The sequence below is a fragment of the Chiloscyllium punctatum genome, chromosome 40 (assembly GCF_047496795.1).
Source record: "Chiloscyllium punctatum isolate Juve2018m chromosome 40, sChiPun1.3, whole genome shotgun sequence".
Classification (NCBI taxonomy): Eukaryota; Metazoa; Chordata; class Chondrichthyes; order Orectolobiformes; family Hemiscylliidae; genus Chiloscyllium; species Chiloscyllium punctatum.
In genome coordinates this window covers 16,205,052-16,231,487 of record NC_092778.1, presented here as the reverse complement: position 1 = coordinate 16,231,487, position 26,436 = coordinate 16,205,052, and the positions used below count along the sequence as shown (strand labels likewise).

The 26,436-nt window shown below is 40.4% G+C and overlaps 1 protein-coding gene across 1 annotated transcript in view; it reads right to left on the bottom strand.

The window, feature by feature from the left end:
* The window catches only part of LOC140464383 (uncharacterized), a 486,266-nt gene that overhangs the window by 108,764 nt on the left and 351,066 nt on the right, over positions 1–26,436 (bottom strand). The window contains exons 245-264 of the mRNA XM_072559375.1: positions 26,156–26,302; positions 25,616–25,743; positions 24,928–25,061; positions 23,795–23,889; positions 22,836–22,995; positions 22,438–22,457; positions 22,137–22,158; positions 22,017–22,044; positions 21,673–21,754; positions 21,007–21,174; positions 18,227–18,438; positions 17,785–17,879; positions 17,221–17,339; positions 16,210–16,368; positions 13,364–13,566; positions 12,387–12,472; positions 10,110–10,237; positions 7,698–7,853; positions 3,958–4,157; positions 1,259–1,347 (exon numbers count right to left, since the gene is read on the bottom strand). Coding sequence (XP_072415476.1) covers positions 1,259–1,347; positions 3,958–4,157; positions 7,698–7,853; positions 10,110–10,237; positions 12,387–12,472; positions 13,364–13,566; positions 16,210–16,368; positions 17,221–17,339; positions 17,785–17,879; positions 18,227–18,438; positions 21,007–21,174; positions 21,673–21,754; positions 22,017–22,044; positions 22,137–22,158; positions 22,438–22,457; positions 22,836–22,995; positions 23,795–23,889; positions 24,928–25,061; positions 25,616–25,743; positions 26,156–26,302 — 2,431 coding nt within the window. The remainder of the gene's footprint in view (positions 1–1,258; positions 1,348–3,957; positions 4,158–7,697; positions 7,854–10,109; positions 10,238–12,386; positions 12,473–13,363; positions 13,567–16,209; positions 16,369–17,220; positions 17,340–17,784; positions 17,880–18,226; positions 18,439–21,006; positions 21,175–21,672; positions 21,755–22,016; positions 22,045–22,136; positions 22,159–22,437; positions 22,458–22,835; positions 22,996–23,794; positions 23,890–24,927; positions 25,062–25,615; positions 25,744–26,155; positions 26,303–26,436) is intronic.

Sequence of the window (26,436 nt, the reverse complement as noted above, 5' to 3'; positions counted from 1 at the left end):
AGCTGCTTGGGATATGGTTAAGGAAAGTGCTGGTTATAGTCAGGTGAGATGCCTACTCCTTCTCTGGGGTATGATCAGCAAGGTACAAATATTGTCTCTCCTGGGTGCCTCCCTCATCACAGTACAAAAACACTAAAGGTGGCACAACTGGCTGAGAAAGTGCATAATAAAACATGTAGGATGCCAACTTTATAAGTAGGGAGATGATTACAAAAGCAAAGAAGTTATCATGAAACAGCTTAAAACACTGGTTCAACTCTAACTGATAAATCGGGGCACCAAACTTTTAGAAGCGAGTTAAGGAGTTCGAGAATTTGCCGAAATGTCTCACTGAAATGCTTCCATGGATGTGCTATTTCAGTTAAATGGATAATTTGGAGAAATTATGGCAACCTCCTTGAGATAGAGAAGATTAAGAGGCAATTTAATAGATAAAGTAGGGAGAAAGATTGTGTTAATGCAATGATTAAGATTTAAAGTGAATGCCAAAAGAAGCAACAGTGACACGATGGAAAGTTATTTTTATGCAGTAAGTTATTAGAATCTGGAATGTAATGCCTGAGAGTATGGTGTAGGCAGATTAAATCTAGGGCTTCAAAACAAAACTGGATAACTATCCAAAGCAGAGAACAAAACTGAAGGGCTACAGCAAAATGCTAGGGGCTGAGGCTAAGTGAGACAGTCTTATAGAAGGCTGCTCTGAACACAGTGGCCTTGCTTCTTGGCTGTATCCCTTCTCGAATAGTAATGAGGTCTTAATGTGAAATATATTGCAGATGAGTATGACCCAAGTGTCATGGGCTGTAAGTGTCTTTTTTTGAATGAATAATACAAGCTTGAATGTTATTTACTTCTTTGTGGAAACATTGTGGAAATATTCAATTTTGAGTATGACTAAATGATATTCATAAGCGTGTGTATATTGTATTGAACCAAAGTCTTTATCGCTGACGAAATAAAATATAACTCCATTTTACCTAGACAGGGCAAAGCCCAATAAAATACTAGGAAATATTGCTAAGTATTGATCTATAATTGCTGTGTGGCCAAATTGGCAGTAATTTTAAACTCTCACTGTGTGAGCTTTGCAATATAAAACTAACCTATCTGCTTGCACTCTTACAATTTACCTCAGAAATTATAAGATGGATTGTTAATATTAACATTTTATGGATATACTCCATTTACTGAACAATATTTCCAACATCACACTTTTTCTCCATACGAATCATGTTATAAAACAAGCAGGTGACATTACCTTGTTGCAGATACACACTGATCCCATTATAGATTTCGTTCTGCTTTTCTGATGTAAGGTCACTGTAACGAGCACTCAGAGTTCTCACACTAAATGTGGAATGCAATATTTTAATAATTATAATTAATAAAATTATAATTTTATTTTCACCATTTTCACCATTCACGCCAGAGATGATAACTGAGTTGACAGAGATAAGAGCAGTGATGTTACCTTTATCCAGTAACATTTTGTTATAACACTGTGTAAACCTCTCTGCTAATTTAAACCCAACTGACAGGGAAACTCACCTCGTGCCATAATCTGTTAAATTTCGAGAGGCAAAGAACTATCTGAGATTTCACTATTTAAAGTAAAAATTAACAATTTTATTCTTTAAAACCAAAAGAGATAATCAAAACAACAACTAAGTACAACTCCTTTTTCTTACATCTATCTTTTACCTCCCACTCTCGAATACTGGCCCAATAAATTCCCTCTTAAATTTACAGCAAATGCCTTTCAAACCCAGTTGTCATCTTTGGATATCAAAAGGTCCCTTGTGGATTTCTCTAGGTCGGCTTTGGGGTTTTGCTGCACAAATTTCTTATGGACAGGTACCTTTCAGAGAGCTATCTTGCTGGCAGATGTTGGTGCTTGGCCATTCTTTGCTGTTCTCCCTCTAACTGTTCAAAATGTCCAGTTTATACCCCAAGACATCGGATCATTTCATTGGTTTGATGCCATCCCAAACAGTAAAATTCAAATTCGTTTGGATTTTGGTATCTGGGGCATAATTTAAACTAGTTGGCTGAACTTGAATTTGTTTTTGTTCTATGGCAACGCAACTCTAGCTAATCATTTCAAAAAAATGTTACATTTCAAAATTGTTCAGCACATTCTGTGCTTTCAGTCCTTGCCAGCTTCCTCTCTCTCTTAACGGTAAAGGAAACACCTACACCTTCATAACATTTGATGACAGAATAAAAAAGAGATATTATTCTGAAAAACTGTGACTTTCTCCATATTCCAATTCACATAATGCGATTGCTCTGAAAATGTAACTCAGAAATTGCATGCTCACCATGTGTAAAAATGACAAGCATGCAAAGATCAAAGTGGTTCAGAAATTTTAAACAGGGTTGTATTATAACAACTAATGACTCATCAATCGGTCAATGAGCATGTAACCAAATGTCAGCAAAACTCAACTTGCATTTCTTCTCAAAAGTGAGAAATTAAGATATTTTAAAAAGTTATTTGAAAGATGTTCCTTTTGTGTCTTAATTAATAGAGATTGATTTTTAAGTTCATCAACAACTCAATTTTGTATCCGGTGTATTATCAATATGACGTACTGCATAAAGATCCTTGGACAGCACCTTCCAAACCCATGACCACTTGCATCTAGAAGGACCAGGAAAGATACATGGGAATACCACAACTTTAAGTTCCCCCCCAATGCACTCACAATCCTGACTTGGAAATGCATCACTGTTCTTTCGCTGTCCGTGGGTCAAAACCTTGGAATTCCACCGCTAAAATCATTGTGGGTCATCAGTACATGGACTGAGCAGTTCAAGAAGGCAGCTCACCATCACCTTCTCAAGGGGCAACTAGGGCCAGGCAATAAGTGATAGCCCAGTCAATGATACCCACATCCCGTGAGTGAATTGGGAAAAAAAAACAGGATGGTAGATAAATGAGATGAACCTTTTGCTTTTCTTATTAAGATTTTTCTACATCAGACCAATTGACTTCAACTGTTGAAATAGAGTAGACCAGAAATTTATTTAGTAGAATCAGTATTGAAAATGTAAACCAATATTTTTCTTAGATCAGGAGTATATATATTATTGTGGCTGGAAATCAATTATTTGTAATCAGAGAGATAGTAAGTGATCTTGTTGCTGCATACACTTAAACTGGATCATAAATAAATTCAACATGCACTAAATCATGGCAATCAATGGCTTCAATTCTTGTTGGACACATATATAACCTAGTTACTGAATGCAGTACATAAGAATGTAAGAACAGAAGAAATAAGAGCAGGAGTAGGCCATCTGACCCCTCGAGTCTGCTCCGCCATTCAATAAGATCATGACTCATCTTTTCATGGACTCAGCCCCACTTACCCTGCTCACCATAACCCTTAATTCCTTTACTGTTCATAAATCGACATTTGCCTTAAAAACATTCAATGAGATAGCCTTAACTGGGCAGGGAATCCCACAGATTCATAACCCTTTGGGTAAAGAAGTTCCGCCTCAACTCAGTCCTAAATCTGCTCCCCCTTATTTTGAGGCAATGCCCCCTAGTTCTAGTTTTACTCACCTGTGGAAACAGCCTCCCTGCTTCTTTCTTATCTATTCTCTTCATAATTTTAAATTTTTCTGTAAGATCCCCCTCATTCTTCTAAATTACAACGAGTATAGTCCGTCTACTCAACCTCTCCTCATAAGCCGCCCTCTCAACTCTGGAATCAACCTAGTGAACCTCCTCTGCACCCCCTCCATGTCACATGTAGCTATTTAAACTCATCTATTATGTGTCTAGCATTGTTCAAGCTAACTAACAATGATTTAATTGTGAAAATGATTTGATTTCAACTTTAATGACATCATAAAGATTAAACTGCTATTTGCGAACAACTTAACAGAATAATAGTGTCATTGAACAATGTGAGAACAGATAATAAGAAATGTGAATATATTTACATTTTCCTGTAAGGGAGGCACTGGACTTCAAGCGTGTTGTTGGAAACCAGGAGGTCAGTGGTAAGGAAAGACAGATAGGGACTTAGTCTGACATTAAGCCATACATCTTGCTCTGAGTCATTGAGTGTAGACAGGCTGTTAACAAACTGTGGCCACAGACCCTCAATGATGGCAGCTTGGTTAGCATCTGTCAAGTTCTCCTGAAAAATAAAAAATAAAAATCAAAGATTTGCTACCATTTGAGAAAGATAAATCGCAGAATCGTAGAATCCCTACAGTGTGGAAACAGGCCCTTTAGCCCAACAAGTCCACACCAACCCCCTGAAGAGTAACACTACCCAGACCCATTCCTTTACCCTATTATCCTACACAGTAGTCCCCCCTTACCTATGGGGGATATGTACCAGGACCTACCACAGAAACCCGAAACTGCGGAAAGGAGCGAACCTATTCAATTAAATGGGAAATATACTTTCCTGGCAGCTTCCTGGTCCCTGGTTCCAAAATATTCCTTATAATATGTTCCGGTCGCAGTAAACCACGGGTCACCCTGTATATACCCTGACCAATGCACCTGTCCTACATATCCCTGAACACTATGGGCAATTTAGCATGGCCAAATCACCTGACCTGCACACCTTTGGACTGTGGGAGGAAACTGATGCACTTGGAGGAAACCCACGCAGACATGGGGAGAACGTGCAAACTCCACACAGACAATCGTCCAAGACTGGACCTGAACCCAGGTCCCTAGAGCTGTGAGGCAACAGTGCTAATCACTGAGCCGCTCCAAAAAATGATGAAACAGGTGGCTTCAACACTGCATCTGTGGTATATAAATTACTTCCTATGGACTTTTCCTAAACCGAGCATTCCCCAGCACCATGTTCAACAGGGACCTCAGCTGTGTCCGACACATCGCCTGCACTTCAGCCCTCTTCCCTCCCACAACTGAGATAGGGTCTCTCTGATCCTTACTTAGCATCCACAACCAAAGGGTCATTAGCTGCCATTTCTGTCACCTCCAGCATATTCCCTCTCCTTCCTTGTCAGCCTTTCGCAATCTTCTTCCTGACCTCTCCGCCCCCACCCCCTCTCCGGCCTATCACCCTCACCTTAACCTCCTTCTACCTATCGTATTTCCAGCACCCCTCCCCCAAGTCCCTCCTCCCTACCTTTTATCTTAGCCTGCTTGGCACATCCTCCTCATTCCTGAAGAAGGGCTTATGCCTGAAATGTCGATTCTCCTGTTCCTTTGATGCTGCCTGACCTGCTGCGCTTTTCCAGCAACACATTTTTAAGCCTTCCGCAATGACCATTCCCTCTGGTACACCCTGATCCACTCTTCCTCCACACCCACCACAGCCTAAGGCACCTTCCCCTACAACTACAGAGGGTGTAACATCTGCCTGTTTACTTCATCCTTCCTCGCTATCCAGGGTCCCAGACCCCTCTTCCAGGTGAAGCAGTGATTTACCTGCAGTTCATACAATTGAGTCTACCATATTCACTACTCACAATGTACTCTTCTCTATATTGAGGAGACAAAGCAAAGACTGGATGACTGCATTGCAGAATAGCTACATTTTGTCCACAAAAAAGACCCTGAGCTTCCAGTTGCTTACCATTTCAACACATCAACATCTTCGCTGGCAATCATCTCAAATTTACTGCAGTGCTCCAGCAAAGCTCAGTGCAAGCTGGAAGAACAGCACCTTAGTTTCCACTTGGGAACTCTATATTGAGTTCAATAATTTTAGGGCCTGAGCATCTTTCACATGTCCGTACCACAACCCCCACATATCAGGCTGTGTCATTACATGGAGTGTTACCACAACTAACCAATTGTCAGCCTCTCATGGTTCACATTAGCAGCTATTCATTCTCCCAGACTGATCTTTACCCAGTCTTTGCCCAATCTCTCGCTGGGCTTCCATCTCTGCTTATTAAATTCCATTCCTCTTCCCCTAATTCCATCTTCAGCAAATATACCAAATTTTTCCTTGTGACAATCAATTCTGATGAAGGGTCACTGAACCAGAAACATTAACTCGGATATCTCTGCACAGATGCTGCCAGATCTGTTGAGCTTTACCAGCAATTTCTGTTTTTGTTTACATCTGGACCATTCACTTACTCCCTACTGAGTATCCTTCACGTGAGATCTTTGTCATTTTCTAAGTGTGGTTGGTTTTTCTCTCTTTTTGACTATCAGCACTCTTCTCCCTTGTGCCTCTTACCAGCTTCTGAGTGGACATTTGTCTTCAGAATACGCAACACAGTTGCTCTCTTCAAGTACTCCTGCACAGCTTATCTGCCATCACTGTGTGACATCATTACAATAATACAACATTAACACTTTCAGAACTGATACCTAATGCAACATGCTCCACTTGGTTATTTACTAATATCTAGGCTGTGATATTTTTGGTGGTTCATTACCATTCTCAGATTTTTATTTTATTCACCATGGGATGTGGGCAGCTCTGGCTCTCCCAATTACCCAGAGGACAGTTAGGAGTCAACCACCTTGCTGCGGGTCTGGACTCACATATAGGCCAGACCAGGATAGCAGTTTCCTTTGCTAAAGGACATTAGTGAACCAGATGATTTTTTCTGACAATGGATTCTTGGTCATCAGTAGTCTTTTAATTCCAGATTTTGGTTTTTATTAAATTGGAATTCCACTAATTGCCATGTCAGGATTTGAACCTGGGTCTCCGGAACATTACCTGAGTCTCTGGATTAACAGTGATAATACCACTAGGCCACCACCTCCCCGTAATGTATTTAATATTACTTACTGAATATTAAAACATAATTAATATTAGAATTTAATTTGGGCTTCATTTGTTTCTGAAGGTTCTGAAATCTGTATCGCTTGTTAGTCAAACACAACATTCACATTTGACGATGAAAGCTTTTTTTATAATGTCCATAAGTGCAGGAAAAAAGCTCATGTGATCTTGTCTGGGTGAGGGAACAAAAACTCCAGATTTGGAGATTCATTTCAAACAATACTATTCCATGATTTGATTTTGTGCTCAGTGCACTCTGATCTCCATCTTGCATCACTTGTAATCACTAGGAATTAACCTGCAATTGTTCTAACAGATGAACGATGCATAGGTGTGACAGGTAAGAAAGATGAAGTTGGAAAACATTAAGGTGCTTTGATCACATTTATGGGCTTGAACTCCTCCAGAGGTTCTCCCAGTTCTCCACTTCAACTTTGATGCAGGAATTCCCAAAGGAATGGTACTGTAAAACTTTAACTCATCAAGACCATGCTTTAAAATCTTGGATGGCCTGTCAAGCCTCAAAGATCTCTGCCTCTATTAGACATCAAAAATCTAATCAGCGTGAATATATTTGATGATTCAGCCTCCATGGCTCTCTGGAGTAGAGAATTTCAAGCCTTCAGAGGAGAGATTTCTCTGCATTTCTTGTCTTCGAAGAAAGATCCCTTTTCTTGGAACTGTGCTCCCGAGTTGTAGATTCCTCTCTCAACATATCCCCTCAAACATTCCACTTCTCTCAGAATTTTATATCTTTCAATAAGATATTTTCTCATTTTTCAAATCATAGTCCCAATATGCTCAATTGTTCTTCATAAGGCAACTGCTTCATCTGAGGAAACAGCCTTCTCTGAACAACCTCCAATGAAAGTAAGCAAGGAGGACAAAACTGTACAGAGTATTCCTATGATTCTAAAGGTTTAAGTAACACCAGCAACTCACATTTTGTGTCTTTAGATTGAACTGATCTACAAACGTTGCCAAATTCTGGATGGGTTGATAATTCATTAGCACCATTTTCAGAATGCCATTGTCATCAATGAATCCAGGTCTGCTGAACAAGTCAGCAAAATCACTGGGATCAGCAGTATTAAACACCTGTAAAAACACAACAAGGAAATTCTTAACCTTTCTAAGACATACGATATAAAAGTAGGAGTAAAGATTTTGCCAGAAGTTAAACAAACCAATATATTCTCCATAAAAACAAGTCATTGTCATAAATTACTCGAACAAAAATCCAAGCTAGGTGGAAATACTGTGCTTTTCTTAAACAATTGATGAGATAACATTTCTTCTCTTTTAGCCTGTAATGTCAGCACACTCTGAGCAGAATCAACTGAACCAGTGGAAAAAATGGGAAATGCAAAACAAAATTGAGTAATGCCCAATGTCTATGTCTATGCTTTTCAAACTTGTTCAAGATTATATTCACTCAGATGAAACCCCATCCACAAGATGGGTACATGAATAGGAGGGTTTAGAGGTTTTGGGCCAAATACAGGTAAATGGGACTAGATTAATTTAGGATATCTGGTTAGCATGGATGGGTTGGACTAAAGCTTATCAGATTGCACTAGCTTTCCTAGGCACACACAGGCACAGCTACCATCTTTTATAAATAATGAACTTACTGCAAAGCCCACCGAAGGGATGGTAGTACAAAACTTTAACTCATCAAGATCGTGCTTTAAGATCTTGGATGGCCTGTCAAGCCTCAAAAGATCTCTGCCTCTATTAGACATCAAAAATCTAATTAACAGTGCAAGTAATGTATTGTTCAACATAGCTTTCTCTAAAAACAGAGATTTTCAATGACTTCAGATTTAGTTTATGAGGGATCAGAAACTTGTGTTTTTCATGGGTAAACACATTTTGAGCTGGTTTAGAATAAATGGCACCAGATTACCACTCTTATATACATCATGAATATTTGTTAATACGGAGTAAACAATTACATTTTACTTCACTGCCTGTTTGCCTCAGTTCATGAAAGACTTTGCACTAGTCATTATGCAAATTCTTTAAGTGGAAACTTGAATTGGAATCTAATTAGTACAATCTCAAGGTTATTAGGGTCAGTTGTATGTGGGGAGTGGTGGCAGTGGTGATGGTGGTGGGTGAGTTGTGGGGCTCGATGGGGCAAGATCATTTTTACAGTATCTGTAAATTTTCAATAAATATTAATTGTACAAACTTCTAATGACCTGCACAATGATGCTTATAATAGGATTTTTATATTAACATGATATTCAAAATATCAAATACACATCCAACTGCAGTCACTCTTTGCATGATGCATTATTCCTTGTCCTTGTTATTTAATAGTTGGCTATAAAAAGATAAAGATAGAATCTTCATTCTCCCATTCAGGAAATTAAACACGATACAGAGGACAGGTTTAAAAAGGCATCAAGTGGTTTCTTTACTCTGTAATATATTTTATTTATATGAAATGGAAAACAGCGTCCCTGTACTGTATATTAGGAAGTAAAAGTAACATCAAACTAGAAAGGCAGATACCAATCATATTTCGCAAGTGAAATGACACTGGTGCCAATATTTATTGTAAAGTGGAGAGGAGTTGAGGACAGACATTTGAGGAAATGCGGGAAGGGCGGCTAAATTCAGCTACAGGAGCTCACAGTTTTACCTTCACTTTACACCCAGCAGGCCAGCTGCTAGGGGCAAGCTGCAAACGTTAGGAGCTGTAAGGCCAGTGTCAGCACCATTGAGGCATGTTGGATAGTCAGCAGATCACAGGCAGGGAGCAGATCATGGGCAGGGGAAAGCTGCTTGCTTAAAGATTAACTTTGGTGGACAGGAGTGAAAAGCACATCTGCTCCTTTACACCCTCAGCCAACTGCCAAAACCTGTTGAATTTGGCAATTCTTAGCTTCTTGCCACTGATTGTTGCCCCTGTGGTTAACACTGCTGCCTTACAGCACCAGGGACCCAGGTTCGATTTTACCATCAGGCAACTTGCTTGTGTGGAGTTTACACATTTGCCCAGTGTCTGTGTGGGTTTCCTCCCACAGCCCAAAGGTGTGCAGACTTGGGTGGACTGGCCATGGATTACATGGCCATGCAGGGTTACAGCGACAGGGCTGGGGTTACGTCTGGGTGTGATGCTCTTCAGAGGGTCGGTGTAGACACAACAGGTAGAATGGCCTGTTTCCACGACGTTCCTGACACTTCGGTTTGCATATTATAATTAAAGACTGCATGCTTTATTTGATCAACCTTTGAAGTGTCATGGTTAAACTGAAAGTAGGCACTTTCACATGTTTACCAGTTGAAACCACAGCCCCAACTTCTGCCGCTTATCTTTAGAGTTATCATTATTGATTTTACCTCCACTGTACGGTGTGAAGGAACAAATGATGACACATCAGACAGAGTTAGAAACTCTGAGAAATTTCCAAACTGGCTGTTCAGGTAAAGGCTGAAACTGTTGTTTTCGTAACAGCGTAGAGGGATTCCTAGGGAAAGAAAAGCAAAGGCAAAAAACTTTGGCTATTTTCTAAACAGATACTCATGAAAGTAACATCCCATGACTAAAAAATATTTCATCTAATTTAGATGTTAATTCCAAATACTTCTGGTAGACAAGGTAATAAATAAAGGCTTATGGCATACTTGCCTTCATTAGAAGGGGTATTGAGTATAAGGATAGACAAGTTACGCTGCAGCGTTATAGAACTTTAGTTTGGCCACACTTGGAATATTGCGTACAGTTCCAGTCAACACACTACCAGAAGGATGTAGGTGCTCTGGAGAGGATACAATAGAGATTTACCAAGATGTTGCCTGGTATGGGGGATTTTAGCTATGAAGCAAGGTTGGACAGACTGAGTTTGTTTTCACGGGAACGTAGGAGATTGAGGGGTGACCTGATAGTAGTTTATAAGATTGTGAATAGCATGGATAGAGTAGAAAGTATGAGGCTTTTTCCCAGGGGTCAATTACTAGGGAACACAGATTCAAAGTGCAAGGGGGGGGGGGGGATGTTTAAAAGAGCTGCGCGAGGCAAGTGTTTCACACAAAGGGTGGTGAGTGCCTGGAACGTGCTGCCAGAGGAGGTGCTGGAAGGAGACACAATAGCAGCGTTTAAGAAGCACCTGAACAAACACCTGAACGGGAAGGGAATAGAGGGATATGGATCATGTAGGTGAAAACAGTTTTAGTGTGGAAGCGCAAAATTTAGTGGTGCAGGCTTGGAGGGTCAAAGGGCCTGTTCCTGTGCTGTATTGTTCTTTGCTCTTTGTTCTGGGATGTAGGAATGTGAGGAATACCAGAATGGTATTGAGGCAACTACTGGCTAGAGATAAATGCAGGCCCCAAGAGTCCTTCTTTGAAGCCCAAATTTGAAGCCCACAACAGGGCCGCAAAATGGTTGCGCCCCTCACTGGAGCTCCACCTGGATCAAAACCTCAACATTTGCCAAGGGACTTCAATTATATTTAAAAGCAGAAATTGTACAACATTAATACAAGATGGACAGATTAGTTTGGTACCTATAGATAGGCGGAAGATGCCATTGACCTTCCCTGTAGCCTCAGAGTCTCTATCAGACTTTCTGCTAGCTCAATCTGACTCTTGTAGTACAGGTGCCTGCCTTTGCAATGTAAAATTGGGATTCTCCACTAGTCGTGCCTACTTGGGTGTCAGAAGATGATTACTCAGTCAAAAGAGATTTAGTTTTGACGCATTCCTTCTAATTTATGGATTATTTTTAAAAATGTACATGTACTACAATATTCCAAGCATTATTTTAAGTTTCATTACTGCAACTTGTTTTCCATAGTTATAACCATTACAACTGTTGTTGTGAACAGATAATGTAAGATGACTATTGTCTAGTCCATTGGAAATGTTTCACAGAACAATTGTTTGTGAGCACAAGTGATTTAATATTGCTCTTATAAACCGAGAAATCATTATTTTATTGCCTCCAGCATTTTTAATGTTAAATGGCCAAAATTGGGTTTTCCTTGCAGTAGATTGCAAACCTTGGAACAACAACAGTAAAAATTCATAACATCTTAAATACCTTTCACATGTGAACCATCACAGCAAGAGGTTTAAATGATCAAACCCAATTTGTGTCTTAAACCCTCATAGTGCCCTTTATTTAGATTCAAGATCCTTCATTCAACTACTTCACTCTTGATCTTAACGAGGATTTCTATCATATAATGGTCACTCTTCCCCAAGGCACCCCACAAAACAAGACTGTTCATTGCCAAAGTCCCATGACAGAGTAACAAGGAATTCAGCTCTCAGTACACAGGAGCCAGTCTAGAATAGCCTGCTCTCTGGTTGGTTCCTCAACGCATTGATTTAAAACACCACCAGGAACACATTCCAGGAAATCCTCCATAATTTGGTTTGACTACTTTACACAAAAGTTGCACCTTATTGCACAGGTCTCCGATTTCTTGTTTAATGCCTTCTTTTACATTTCCACGCCTGCTTGGGGGCCAACAACATGATCATTGAAAGATTAGGAAATTGGAAGTATTTTTAGGCAGCCACACAGTGTAACAGGCCAACCAAGGCTTAGTTTATCAGACTCTACTGAACAAAAACAATCACTTTTACCAAAGTAGTCAAATTCAATTGAATTACCTTTAGTATAAGCCAGTATATTTCTATATATAGTTTCTTGTACACTTGCGGTCAGCTGCTGTTTTATTGAGCTCAATGTTGAGACACTGCCAAAATAAAAACAAATTAATCAGATACACCAATGACAGTAATTGTAAAAGCAAATGAATATTAAATTGTAGATTTCATAAATGTGTGGTCCCAGTTTTTTGCAGAGATATTTGCAGTGGAAGCATATGTTGGAAATCTGTACATGGAGATGACTGGAACTGAAAAAAAAATTATTTCATCCAAGAATTTTAAAAAAAGGAAAATCCAGGAGATCCAAATGCCGTAAATGCTAGCACTCTAGGATCCGGGTTAGCTGCAGAAATTCATAAAATCTATCTTTACCATGAGCTAGTTTTTATGTTTTAATGGAATGACTAAAATCATAATATCAGCACCCTACAGTGTTCACTACTTGGTTTCTATGAAGAGAATATTTTGTGATCTCTTTGTACTATCACCTTTATGCTGATGGGAGGCAATTGACCTAGTGTTATTATCACTGGATTTGTTAACCCAGAGACCTACATAATGTTTTGGGTTCCCGGGTTCAAATCCTGCCTTGGCAGATGGTGGAATGTGAATTCAGTAAATATCTGCAATTAAAGAGTCTGATGATGACCATGAATCATTGCCAATTGTTGGGGAAAAAAAACCATGTCCTTTAAGGAAGGGAAACTGTCACCCTTACCTGGTCTGGCCTACATGTGACTCTGGACCCACAGCAATGTGATTTACTCTTAATTGCCTTCTGGGCAATTAGGGGTGAATGAATAAATTTTAAAAAAAACTATGTTTGTTAGACAGCCTGTGATAAAGGGCAAGATAACAAATGGCAGGTACAGACCCAAGTTTTTGAGATGTTCAATTTCATTCTGGTCAAAATCAGCAATACCAAGCAAAACATTTTCTCCATTTCCCAACCCAAACAAAACAAAGAATGCACTTACATGATCTGAGATCCATTGCAGCTGTCCGTGGCAAATACTAAAGGCACAATGTTTTCTGTGAGTCCTGGGAGAAGCACTTGCAGCCTCATGCTAAACCAGATCTGGAGCTCGCCACTGCTAGCATTTGAAAGAATCGGCTGTGCCCGATCCAGAACTTCTCGCAGTAAAGCCGATCTGACACCAGGAGTGAAGTCCACATTGTTCTGAAATAATTGACGATAGGTGGAAGAATTAATCCAAACATAGGTACAAACCCATAAATCAACACTGAAAGCTGCTTTACAAGTCTACAATATTTTAGAATCATAGAATCTCTATGGAAGCAGGCCAATCAGCCCACTGAGTCCATGCTGACTCTCCAGATAGCATCCCACCAGACTACCCCCACTGGTAATCCACCTCGCCTGTACACTTCTGGATACTATGTGCATTTTAGCACAGCCCATCCATCTAACCAAGCATAAATTTAGATTGTGGGGGAAAACTGGAGCAAACCCATGCAAACACAGGTAGAATGTGCTACCTCACGGAGACACACAGTCGCCCAAGCGTGGGATCTAACCAAAGTCCCTGTGCTTTAGGCAGCATTGCTAACCACTGAGCCACCTACCGCCCTGGTCTTTTTTAAGGCTAGACAGGCTAGCCCTATATCCCCAGCTTTTGTTTTAGATGGTGCAGTATTAGGTAGTCCAGTTCACTTCACAAAACATTATCTAGCAGAGGATGGAATATGTATTGCATTGTGAATTTTCTAAGCATGTCTAACATTCATACTTTTACTAAAAGAGCAATAAACTTGGATTGCAACCAACTCTGCATATAGATTACAATACAACTCTTGTACAATTGAACATAACTAGAGATTACCTGATGCTATTAGAGTTCATGACAAATACATCGGAAACTATATCATTCATCTACATGTAAGAACTGAAAGTGTTGTAATGTTTAAATGTTGTAATTGTGCCAGCCTTCACTACCTCCTCAGGCAATTCACTTCTGCTCCAGACTAGCCATGCCATCCAAGCTATACCAGTGCAACTGTAACACTGGCATCTAACCAGCATTGTGGAAAACTGCCCATGTTCGCAAGAGCAGGACACATCTGACCATCCAATTCCCACTTCATCAGTCTGATCTCAATTAGACTGGTCCCCCTCCTACAGGAAGGGTGTTGTCAAACATGAAAGAGTTCAGAAAAGAGTTATGAGGGTGTTGTCAGGATTGGAAGATTTGAGCTACAGGTAGAGGCTGAATAGGCTGGGACTATTTTCCCTGGAGTGTCGAAGGCTGAGGGGGGATCTTATAGAAGTTTATAAAATCATGAGAGCATAGATAGGGTCTTAGACAAGGTCTTTTCCCAGCCATGGGGGAGTCCAAAACGAGAGGGCATTAGTTCAGGGTGAGAGGGGCAAGATAATAAAAGGGACCTTTGGGGCAACCTTTTCACACAGAGGGTGAGGCTTGTATGGAATGACCTGCCAGAGGAATTGGTGGAGGCTGGTACAAACGCAACATTTAAAAGGCATCTGGATGGGTATATGAACAGGAAGGGTTCAGAGGGATGTGGGCCAAATGCTGGCAAATGGGACTAGATTAATTTAGGATATCTGGTCAGTATGGTTACGTTGGACCAAAGGGTCTGTTTCCATGCTGTACATCTCTATGACTCTACGAGGAAAGTAGTAGAAGGGATAAAAAACAGAAATTGTTGGAAAAGCTCAACAAGTCTGGCAGCATCTGTGGAGAGAAATCAGAGTTAATCTTTTGGGTCAAGTGACCCTTACTCGGTTTTTTTCAGTTTTTAACTTAGTGGAAGGGATCGTTGACAAGCACAATCGAGCATATGAAAATTAGGTGAGGAAGGATGAATCTGCTCTCCCCTTTTCAACTCCCCATCTGTTTGGTTGTAACAAAGATGTATGTTCATTTAAGCATAAGGCCACACCGCTCTCTAACTAAAACCAATTTCCATTGTATCGATACACAGCCGATTATAAGAGTTGCTCAAGTGAAAGAGGAGCAATTACATCACCTGCTGGCTTGGAGGAAGAAATAGAAACAATGTGATGTCAGCAGTTACAAAGTTCAAAAGGAATCGTGTCCCATTTTTATCTCAGATTTCCAGCATCAGTGGTATTTTACATAATCTGGGGGAAGCTGCTAAGTGGCGTTGTTTGAACAGATTTATGCCAGGCGATGGGAATCTCGCCTGCCAGTTGGAGGGCTGGACAGAGCCTCATGTTAACTCCTTTGGGGAAGGCCTGCTCATCAGGCACTTAGTAGGGCATCAGTAGGCCTTCCTAGAGATCCAGGACCTTAAGGTGGCTCCTGAACTGCCAGTTAGTTCAATACTTGTTTCACAGAGAGGAGACAGCTGCCAGCATTATGCCAACCGGAAGCTCCGGAGTAGCAAGCAACCCCAGGTCATTGTTGGCAATGGTGCAATGCAGCGTCATGGGAGAGGAGAAAGAGGGAAAGGTGACGGTTTTCGGCAGGATCTCTCTCTCTTTCCTGATGCTATCCCTCAGTCCAGCACTGAGTACCTACAAACAAGGAAATCCTCTGATGAGATCTGGATTTACTGTTTGGGGGTCCTTGCTGAGCAGCTGTTCATTGAATACAAGTGGTGGCAGACTGAAGTCTCAAATGGCCAATGATCGCTTTCTTAAGAGTGAGAAGGTCATCTCTGAAGCAATCAGGGCAGAAATGGGAATGATGGTGGGATCTCCATCTGGCATTATCCTGTCGAATGAGATTTTCTCCATTCTCTCATTCAACCCAGGAGGGAGGGGGTATTAAATTCCATTCTTAACATGTTTAAAAAATATGTAACAGTCTTGTACCTGATTGGCAGTAGTTCTGAATTTTTCAATGAACTCGGTAACAGTGGCACTGGTGATAGTATTGAAAAGCCTCTGCACATCCTCAACGTTAGTCAATGTTCCATTCTTGGCAGCAAATTCTCCAAGCTGGGAAGGTGTCAGTAAGTCTGCTGTATCAAGCTGTAAATAAGAAAAAGCTGAAGACTAATCCTCTTAGTAATCCCGCAGGCTAACAAATGACCAACTTTCACAGATACACACGTATAAAGTTTCTTGGGTCTATACTTTTTCTTTAGATTTCTATCAACTAGGAATCATTGCCACTTCTAATAAGAGGGGAAGAAATTCATCTTAAACCAACAGAATCAACCGGAAAATGAAAACCACACAAGAGCAGGCTGCCATTTAAGCTTCACCCTTTTGTACTGTTTTTCAGGATAAATTGCTACCACAGAAGAATTAACTGAGGTTTCTGATTTAAGTAATATGGCGTACTTAGGTGCCAAATTACCTTCCATTTATTCTCTAATGTTTTTGGATAGCCGCAATTAGAATTGGCCAGGCAGTCTCAGCGTTAATGAAGATCCATTAATCTTTTTGCTATTACATGCTACCTCATGGCATGGGAAAGTAGAACACTTTGGTAAATGAAACACTACCAATGAGTGAAAACCATGTACAGACAGCCACTCATATCTTTGTTGAAATAGTAAAACACAATTGTATTGTTCAATACCATATGCTGAACATAGAAATTTAATCTTTTCAAGTGGGTAAAACTTGACACAGGAAGCGAAATTAGATCATTATTTCAAGCTGCAGGGATTAACAGTTTAACTTCAATCACCCCAAAAAGTTGAAACTTATTAATATGATTACTCCATTAAATACCATGAAATCTGGTTTTCAATTGCAGTTATTCAAATATTCAGATTAAAGACTCATTGAATAATCTCATTATTGCAATAAACTCGGACTGTGAAGTAGTATTATTCAGGATCGTAAAGAGGACAGACTGGCTCTGCCACTTACTGCATTGAAGTCTGGATTCAGCCTGGTTAAATCGTCGAGCTGAACAAGTTGGCCGAAACTGCCCCAGTTCTTCATCAGCCAATCCCTCGAACCATTAGTGTTGCTGATACAAGCAGCGTCTGGATTTAAAGGTAAAAAGGAATTTAGCTGTTTGCACACAATATTTCCTGGTTTCATATTTATAATTAAACCACCCGTGATTCTGTCTGTGGAATAATTTAGAAGAAGCTTTTGTAAAGGGCTATGTTTGAAGAACACTGGGACTAACTGATCTAGGTCCATCAACTAACCTGACTTGCTTCAACTGAACTATTTCTTTGGTGAAAAAAGTAAGTACTGTCACGTCGAAGAAAAATAGTAGGACCAACAATTCATACTTATTGTAACACTTAAAATACTCAATTTTCAAATGTTTTATAAAGACATTTATGCAGGCAAAGGCAATTGAACAAATTAAACTTTCATTACTTTTGGTTCAAGTTAGATGGCTTTGAATTTGCTACATTGTTGTGTGCCATCTGTGAATGTATCTTTCTCACTGATTCACTGGCCTTTCCAACTCACCTGTGCGGTTCAGGTAACCAAAGATCCACACTCTTAACACGGTATTTCTTGTTTCTTGAGGCATCTCCCTGAATCCGTTATTCAGTCCTTTTACACTAAATGGACAAACATTGGTAGCATTAATAATCACACATCAAATCAAGGGAAATCTTTTTTTATTAACATTAAAGAAAACACGCTTGGAATCCTTCAAAAAGACCATCAATAATCAGGCTTAGTGCTTGGAACTGAAAGCTATTTCAAGTATCTCTCCCACACTGAATAACTGCTCAAGATCAGTTCCAAAATCTGTATAAATTAAGAAAATTCAATTTGCATTTCGAAATTTCCAAGCCGCAGTAATGAGCATTGACTATTAACAATTTAAATTGTTTTGATAGGGATCATTGTTAGAGTTACGTATGAGGAAATAAATGATTGTAATAGAGAAGGATACACTCACACAGCTTGGAAACCATCACAGGTTATGTTCGTCATCAGGAGGCGGTTCAGCACTGACTGGGAAATGCCAGCAATGAAAGGCCTGAGTCTCTCTTGGAACCATTTCCTCAGGAAATCTGCATTGGTTAAGTTTTCATTGGTCTTCACAATCTCCCACAGAGCATTCATGAACGTAATCTTTGTCATCAATGGAATCAATGATGTGTTCAGGGTCTGAAACAAGCAATGATATGTGTTTACGTTTAGTGAGCAAGAAAATTCATACCACATTACAGAAACAGCTTCAAAGCTCAGATGCTACTCAGTAATGCACCAACTCACGGTGTATGGAAGATCAATGCCTCAAACAACTATTATACTGCTCGGCAGCAGTTAAGAGAGCATAGTTTGAGACTAACAAACAGTCACATGGCAAGAGATCCAGGGAAAAGGGGACATTTCCTTGGGTTCATTCCCCAAGACGGAAATTGACATGTGCAGAAATTAAAGGAGGGAACGTGTTGCTGTGACTGTCATGAGGTCAGCCAGCAGGAAGTCAGAATAGGAGCCACAAGCTAGAGCCCGGAATGGGAGCAGAGCGAGCACGTGCCGAATCTTGGAAGTGGAGCTTTGCGTGGGAGCAGAGCGAGCCCAGGCTGGCGAGGGGCACCAGTCCCGGAGGTGGATTGTGGGCTGGAACCCGGTGTGTGGAAGCAGTGAGGCCTTGTGCTCTGACATCCGGCAGGTATGGACTCAGTGAAAAACAACTCGAAAATGAGCACTTTTAAAGATACACTTTATTATCATTGTAGACTTTTTAAACTCTGTATTCCCATGTTTGTCTGTTTTTTAAATATTTTAATTCTCTAACAACACTTAAACTATCTGAACCGAGGTACCCTGTACCTAAGATGACACCAAGAGACATTACAAAGCTTTCACTGTACTCATTGTCAAAGGCTGTGTCTTTGTAAATAATGGGTGACTGGTGATGGGATGCCAGACTCTAAAGGGTTATTTCACTTGTGGGGCAGTGATATCATTCCTATCTCTGAGACAGGGGGCCTGGGTTCTGTCCCACCTACTCCAGAGCTTTATAACAATAGCTCCGAACACGTTGATCAGAAAATAGGTGGAAATTTTAAAATCTACATCAAAGCTGAAAAGGCCCAGAATCCATGGGGTTTCCCATCATACCGACTGCACTGCGGTAGGAAGTGGGCTGTAGTCCTGTAATCGCAATTTCGATCTTAGGGAGAAAATTAGCAAGCTGGACCTCAACGGCAGTAATTATCCTGGGGCCATGAATAAGCAAATACAGAAACAGGAAAATGAGAATGTTTGGCTGGAAAGATGGTGCAGGAGGAAACGCTTTAGGTTCCTGGGACACTGGGATGAGCTGTGGAAGAGATGGTACCTGTACAAGCCTGACGGGTTGAATCTGACCAGAGCTGGGACTGTGTTCCTTGTGCAGTGTTTTGTTGGTGCTGGGATTTAAACTGACTCAATAGCAGTGAGGCAGTCAGGAGAGAATATTGGCAAGTAACACCAGAGTGCAGGGAACGGAGAGAGGTAGATAGCCCGAAAATAGAGAAGATTAAGTTAACAGGTGGTGTCGGAGAAAACGAGCAGATAAGGAAATCCACAACAGCATCGCTCTGCATGTATGAGAAACAGTGAGTCTATGGTCAATTGGGGAGTTACGGTCACATGGGAACAGGAATACTGCAGCAATAACAGAGAGCTGGCTGGAGAAACAGGAAGTCTGAGTGTGAAAAAAGGAGGTGACAAAGGATTCTGAAAAGATGGGAAAGGAAGAAAGGTAGAGCAATGGGGTTTTTGATGAGGAGAGCATTGCAGCACAGGAGATAGAGGACATTTCAGAATGTTCAAGGACAGAACCGATTTGCCGATGGGAAGTAATGAGAAGGGTGCAATAACAGTTACAGAGAGATGTAAATGCCACCAACACAATTATACTGGGGGCAGGGGGCTTTAAGTCCCTGTGTCTTCTCAGGAATAGTGGCAATTTAAGGAACACAGAAGGCAAGCTGTCCGAGATTGTGTTCATAAAAATTTCCCACATCAGCATATGTCTAATACAAGAAAAAAGGAGGCGGTTTCTCAAGAATGCATTGGATCAAGTAGATTGAGTGACAATGGAGGAACATGTGGGGGACACAGATCGTTATATTTTTACAGTGCTGTAGAGGTCTACTCATTAAGTATATTCAAGATTGTGATAGTCACTGGTTTTGAATCAGTGCAGGAATCAAGGGATTTGGGGATGATGCAGGAAAATGGTGTTGAGAATTATGAAATCATCCATTATTTCATTCAACGGCGAAGCAGACTTGTTTGGCCAAATAGCCGACCCCTGCACCGACACTGTACAGCAGTACGGCCATAGAGGTGCCTGTTTTCAGTGTAAAAGCAAACCTGAAACACAGGCCAGCAAGGAAAACCCAAACTCTTAATGAATCCAATAACACTGCAGGCTGCATGTTACTCAAATCAGGAAGACCTCAAGTTGCAGCTTTGATAGGGTTCAGACAAATAAGAAATACTGTAATGAGTCACATATCAACAAAATATTGCAGATGCTGGAAATCTGGAACAAAAACAGAAAATGCTGATCTGAAACTCAATTCTTTTGAACAAGAGTCATATGGGACTCGAAGCATTAACTTTGTTTCTCTCTCCAAAGATGCTGCCAGATCTGTTCATTTTGCCTTGCATTTTCTGTTTGTGTTTTGATTATTTCCACGTCTTTGTCCTTAATGTTTGCTGGAAACGATTTACCTTGTTGTTGAAGTCGTCCAGTGCCTTATTCAAAGTGGCTCTGTTAAGTTTCTGAACAAACACAGTCAGTGCCATTTCATCTGACCTGTTCAGAGCCTTTGGACCAACAAAGCACTCAAATATACTTGTCAAGGCATCACTACTTAAACCTGAACGCAGCTGATTAGTCTGAAAAGAAACACATTAAAAGTAAAGCTTTTATTCATTGTACTTATGACGTTTTACACATACATATAGATATTAACTCACGGCATGTGAGTGTCGCAGGACTGGCCAGCCTTGTGTTGCTCATCCCTAATTGCTCAGAGTTGACAGTCAACTACTTTACTGTGGGACTGGAGTCACATGTAGTCCAGACCAGATCAGGATGGCACATCTCCGCCCAAAAGCACTGCACTGACCAGATGGGGTTCTAAAGACCAATATATCCCAGTGCAAGGGTCGAGATGTTAAGAGAGAGGTGACAATGTAGAATTGGATGTCATCAGAGGACATGGGTGTAAACAGTGTGCCAATCAACTCATTCAGTTCAACAAGTCATCAATGTCATCATCATATCGACACAATTCAGTCTTTGGTGGGAAAAGTTCTGCAATTCATTCCTGTATTTGAATGTAAACTGCCACAGACATTTCTGTGTAAAATGTGGAACATGACTGAGCTTACCTGAGCACATGCATAGTCTTTAATGTTGAAATTGCACAGTTGGGTCTTGTTAACATTAATCAGGAAATTATTCAAAGCAGAACTGCAGAGAAAGAAATAAACCTTCTCTTAGGAATCAAAATACACTCAGGCACAAACAACAGAACAATTGGATTGTGCACTAAGCAGGACACATTATTTAAAACCAATCAAACTTCTGATTTAAGTTTTCACATCAATGCTAAGACATTGACACTGTGTGCTCTGAGTCGTTGCCCTGAAAACTGAAGGCATTTATCAGCAGGTTGAGCAGATCACTACAACATGGTCTGATTGGAGGAAAGGTCTTCTCCACAAATTCTCACCTGTTCACAGCTCGGCACAGCGCTGTTTCTGTTTGAAAAGTGAAAAAGATATCTTAATATGTAGGATTGATCTCAGCATGAATAACTGACAAAATTAACAAATTTATGAAAGGGACTCACCATTATCTGTGGTATTACCAGGCTAAGGAGAACAAAACATAATTTTAGTTTTGCACAGAACCATCTTAAACTTGTCCTATGAATGCAGCATGCAAATAATAGATGTATGTAAATACAATTGTAGGTCATAAAAGCAATTTAAACCATTTCCCATAACCAATAATATATACAAGTTTAAAAACAAGCACTGTGCAATTTAAATCACAGCAATTGAGACAAAATGTTGGCTTTGCAGACACATGGTCCAGACACTGGATTGAAGATTCACCCATTTGAAAACAAATTATTGAGTCAGCCTTACCCTATCAGTCGGTCTCGGTTCTGAAAATGAAAGATGATTCTTGTTAAATGGTGTTACAAGTAAATTTCCATCATTATTAGTCAGATATCATTACATTCAGTTCGGCGATAAATAATTCATCTGGCCTACAGTTGAATTTACAACTGATCCTGGAAAAAATGAAATCTCCGAAACGTTGACTTTGGTCGGCTTCCTTATTTCCAGACTACAACGTACTCATTATTTTACACATGCTTTTACAGAACTGATTGACATAACAGTAAATGCAGGCCCCTTAAACCATGGATCCCACAGTTTAGATAAAAATGTTCTAAACGTATTGTGGAGGCTTTCATGTGCACAGCAAAACGCAACTGGTATTTGTGCAGGGTACCTCCTGACTTCAGTGAGGCCATTACCTGGTGAAATTTCAGGAATTCCGCCTGTCAATCCCAGTCTCCTGACTTCAGACTCAGGGTGTGCGGCCACCCAGACAACCACGACAGTTTCATTCGCGCCACGCTGAAGATCCCCAAGGTTAATTCCAAGCAGGTTAATCAGATCCTGGGAAGTCAGGTTCTGAAACAGAAACAACATATGACATAATGAATCCGCTGGGAGTCATTTACACCCCTGAACCATGGTGACTCACAGTAACTACAAATATTAGGTACATATCATACATCCATCTGAGAATATTCTATTTTATAGTTAATAATGCAAGCTGTCCCAGTAAGTAGCTGTTGGTATTCTGCAGAAAGCCTGGTGGAGCAGAACAGAACCAGAGATAATCTTTACATGTATTTTTAACAACAGATGTCCACAGGGATTCATATTCATTGGACTTCAGAAAAATGAGGAGGCATTGCTTGAGGGATATAAACGACTCAAGCACAACGAAAAAAAGTGGATGCTGAACAGATGTTCCCAATTGTAGCACAGTCTCGAACAAGAGAAAGAAGCAGAGTTAGAGGAGCTAGGTTCAAAACCTGGATAGGGAGAAACTACTTCTCTCAAATTGTTGTGAATCTGTGGGACCTCACAGCCCCAGAGTGCATTGGAGGCAGAATCAATCAACAGGTTCAAGAAAGAAATTGATAAATTTTCTATTTTGAACATGCTTGTTAGGATTCAATCACAATTGTATTTGAAGATTGTCGCTGCCAAAGCATATGGTCCTGGGTGACAGCAAGTGCAGCCAGACTGAAAGATCTAACAATGGGATCATCAGCTGGATCACAGCAACAGCACCAATCAGCTGTATCCTTTCTGGCTCAAAGGGACACTGCACAAGAACGAAGATCAGACTTGACGAGACATAAAAATGGAAATGGAATCACTGTTATACTAAAATATTATCAGAACAAGACAATTGTACCCTGACTTCTTCCGGATTCAACCCGATGAAGGTTTCAAAGTCCATGTTGATGCTGTTATTTGCAAGAAACCTCAGATCATCAGCTGTAGCACCACCTGAAGACAAGGAGACAATTTTTAGTTGCCCGGGGCCCAATGGCATGTTACAAAATTGGGAGAAAATTTCGATAGAGAGACAATTGACAAATGAGGAGAAAAGGTAAAAAAACTGAAGAACAGAAGCTGAGACAATTGCTTGGGATCAGGCCCTAACTGATCGTGGATGTGTTTCCGATGGGTGGGTAACTGCTGTCACTCCCCGTGTTCACGTACAAGTGTGGGAGAGATCATGGGATGCTCCAGGAGTGCAGACACAACACTGCATCCATCCTGCTCACTCATTCCACACTTGATGGGTGCTGCTTTGGTTTCTGCACTCGGCTTACAACAGTCTACAAAGACTTGGTAAAGTGATGGATTTGCTGCAACAGTGCATCCGGTTCCCTCCTGAAACAGCAGAGATGATTCCAGGCATCCAGAAGGTCATAAGAAATAGGAGCAGGAAGACCCCATTCAGAACTCTCAGCCCACTCCATTATTTACACAGATCATTCCTGATTTCCTGATCTAACACTATTTCCCTGCACTGGCTGCACATCTATTCACATTATTTCTGCTGATTTCATTCAATGTAAGAGCACTGTAACTAACTGATTCAAGATATAAGCAACCCATCACAAACGTGTCAATTGAATGTTTAACCATCTCGGAAAGTTAAATTACAGTCTGACTACAGTGAGAATGACGCAACATTCAAATAAAGTTCCTGCTGTTTTTGTTCCAATGAGACAAGATTTTCACCAATACATTTTGGTTTATCCAATAAATTATTTTCCTCAAATCTCAGTTACAACATTTGACAATTCCCAGTAATTAAAGACTGCAATCAATTTGGAGGAAATTATTCAATCTTATCTGCTCAGACAGAAACTGTGTAAACATGGGTCCTGAAGTTCTGCCAATCTGAGCTCCTGAATTTCAGTGTGTTCCTGTGGTGCCAACAGTGAGTGAGAGTGAACTCCAGATCAGACCAGCAGAAACTCCACCCGTCAAAAGTCAGTGCTGATGAGGTTCCTTCTGAATCATTTTACTCACCAATATAGGCCTTTATCAGCTGGAAGTAGGCAATTGGATTATCTCGCTGAGACCTCAATGCTGCGAATGCTGATTGATAAAGCAAGTCTTTCTTAGACTGGGCGCACAGAGAAAGATCCAGAAATCCTGCATCCCTGTGGGAGGAAGGTTCCAATGTTAGTTTTCCTTCATGCTTCTGCATCGCCACCTGACAGTTCATTCCCAGCCCAAAGATTTACTCAGTCATTTATTGTGGTACAGTGAGGTGGGCCAATTTGGAAATCACATCTTCTGACATGACTCAAGGGGTCCTTGTGGCACTGTGGAAGTGTCCCTGCCTCTGAGCCAGTAGGCGTGACTTCAATTCCCGCCTACTCCAGGGATGTGTAATAACATCTATGAATTGGATGATTAGAAAATATCTCCAAAATAATTCACACTTTTATTACAATATTAATTCAGCAAATCATGTTAGAATGGGCTGATGAAATAATCTAGTGACTTGAGGGAAGAGCTGCTGTTGTGAGGCTTTTCAATTGTTTAATAGCCTGTTGATTGGATTGTGCACAAAAGCAATGTCTGCCAGGAAAGGCCAATGACTTCACAACTACATTGCACAAGAGTTGGTTGATTCAGCAATTTTGATCCTGTTCGAATTGATCACATTGTACTTGACAGGAAACCAGCAATGAAAAGGTACAACACTCACGTCAAGTTTGAAATTGCTGAGAGCTGCTGTTCATCCAAAGTACACAAGTTAGCTCCACCAATAGCTTTCACAGCAACGGCATTCAGTTCACCTCCCAACTGGAGATATCTCGTAACAATGGATATGATCTATTGGAAGATATATCCATAATGCATAGTTACAAAGTAGAACCTACAAACTTAAGGTGCTTGCTTTTCTTTGCTCATTTATTCATATTTAGAACAATGCAATATTCAAATCAAGTTCCTGCAGTTTTTGTTCCATTTAGACAAGATTTTCATCAATAAATTTTGGTTTATACGATGAATTATTTTCCTCAAATCTCAGTTACAACAGTTTGTAATTACCAGTAATTAAAGACTGCAATCAATTTGGAGGAAATTACTCAATCTTTTCTGCTTGGACAGAGGGGTCTTGCTTCAAGAAAGACTGCTATCTTAGACATTTGTGACAGTAACTTTCAGCTATCTTTCACAAGCTCGTTATCATATCTCTGCAGATAACAATAATTTAATGGGGATATTCTCCTCCTTTCAGTACCGTTGTGTTTTCCAGCTGTTGCTTCATTAATGCAGAAAGTGTCCCAACTCGAGTGATATTCCAGCTGCTGACTTCTGTCTCATTAAACGCAGTCGACATGTTCCCTAAAAGTTGAATCTGCTTTTCGGGTAGTCCGCTGGGATAAATCTGTGTCAAGCAACCAAAAATAATCAGATGTAGACAGTGTTTGAGAAGTTATTTGTAATCTTCAAATCCAGACTCAGATTGCATTTCAGGTCAGAAACCTTTAGCAATGGATTGATTTGGGTTAATCTCACAAA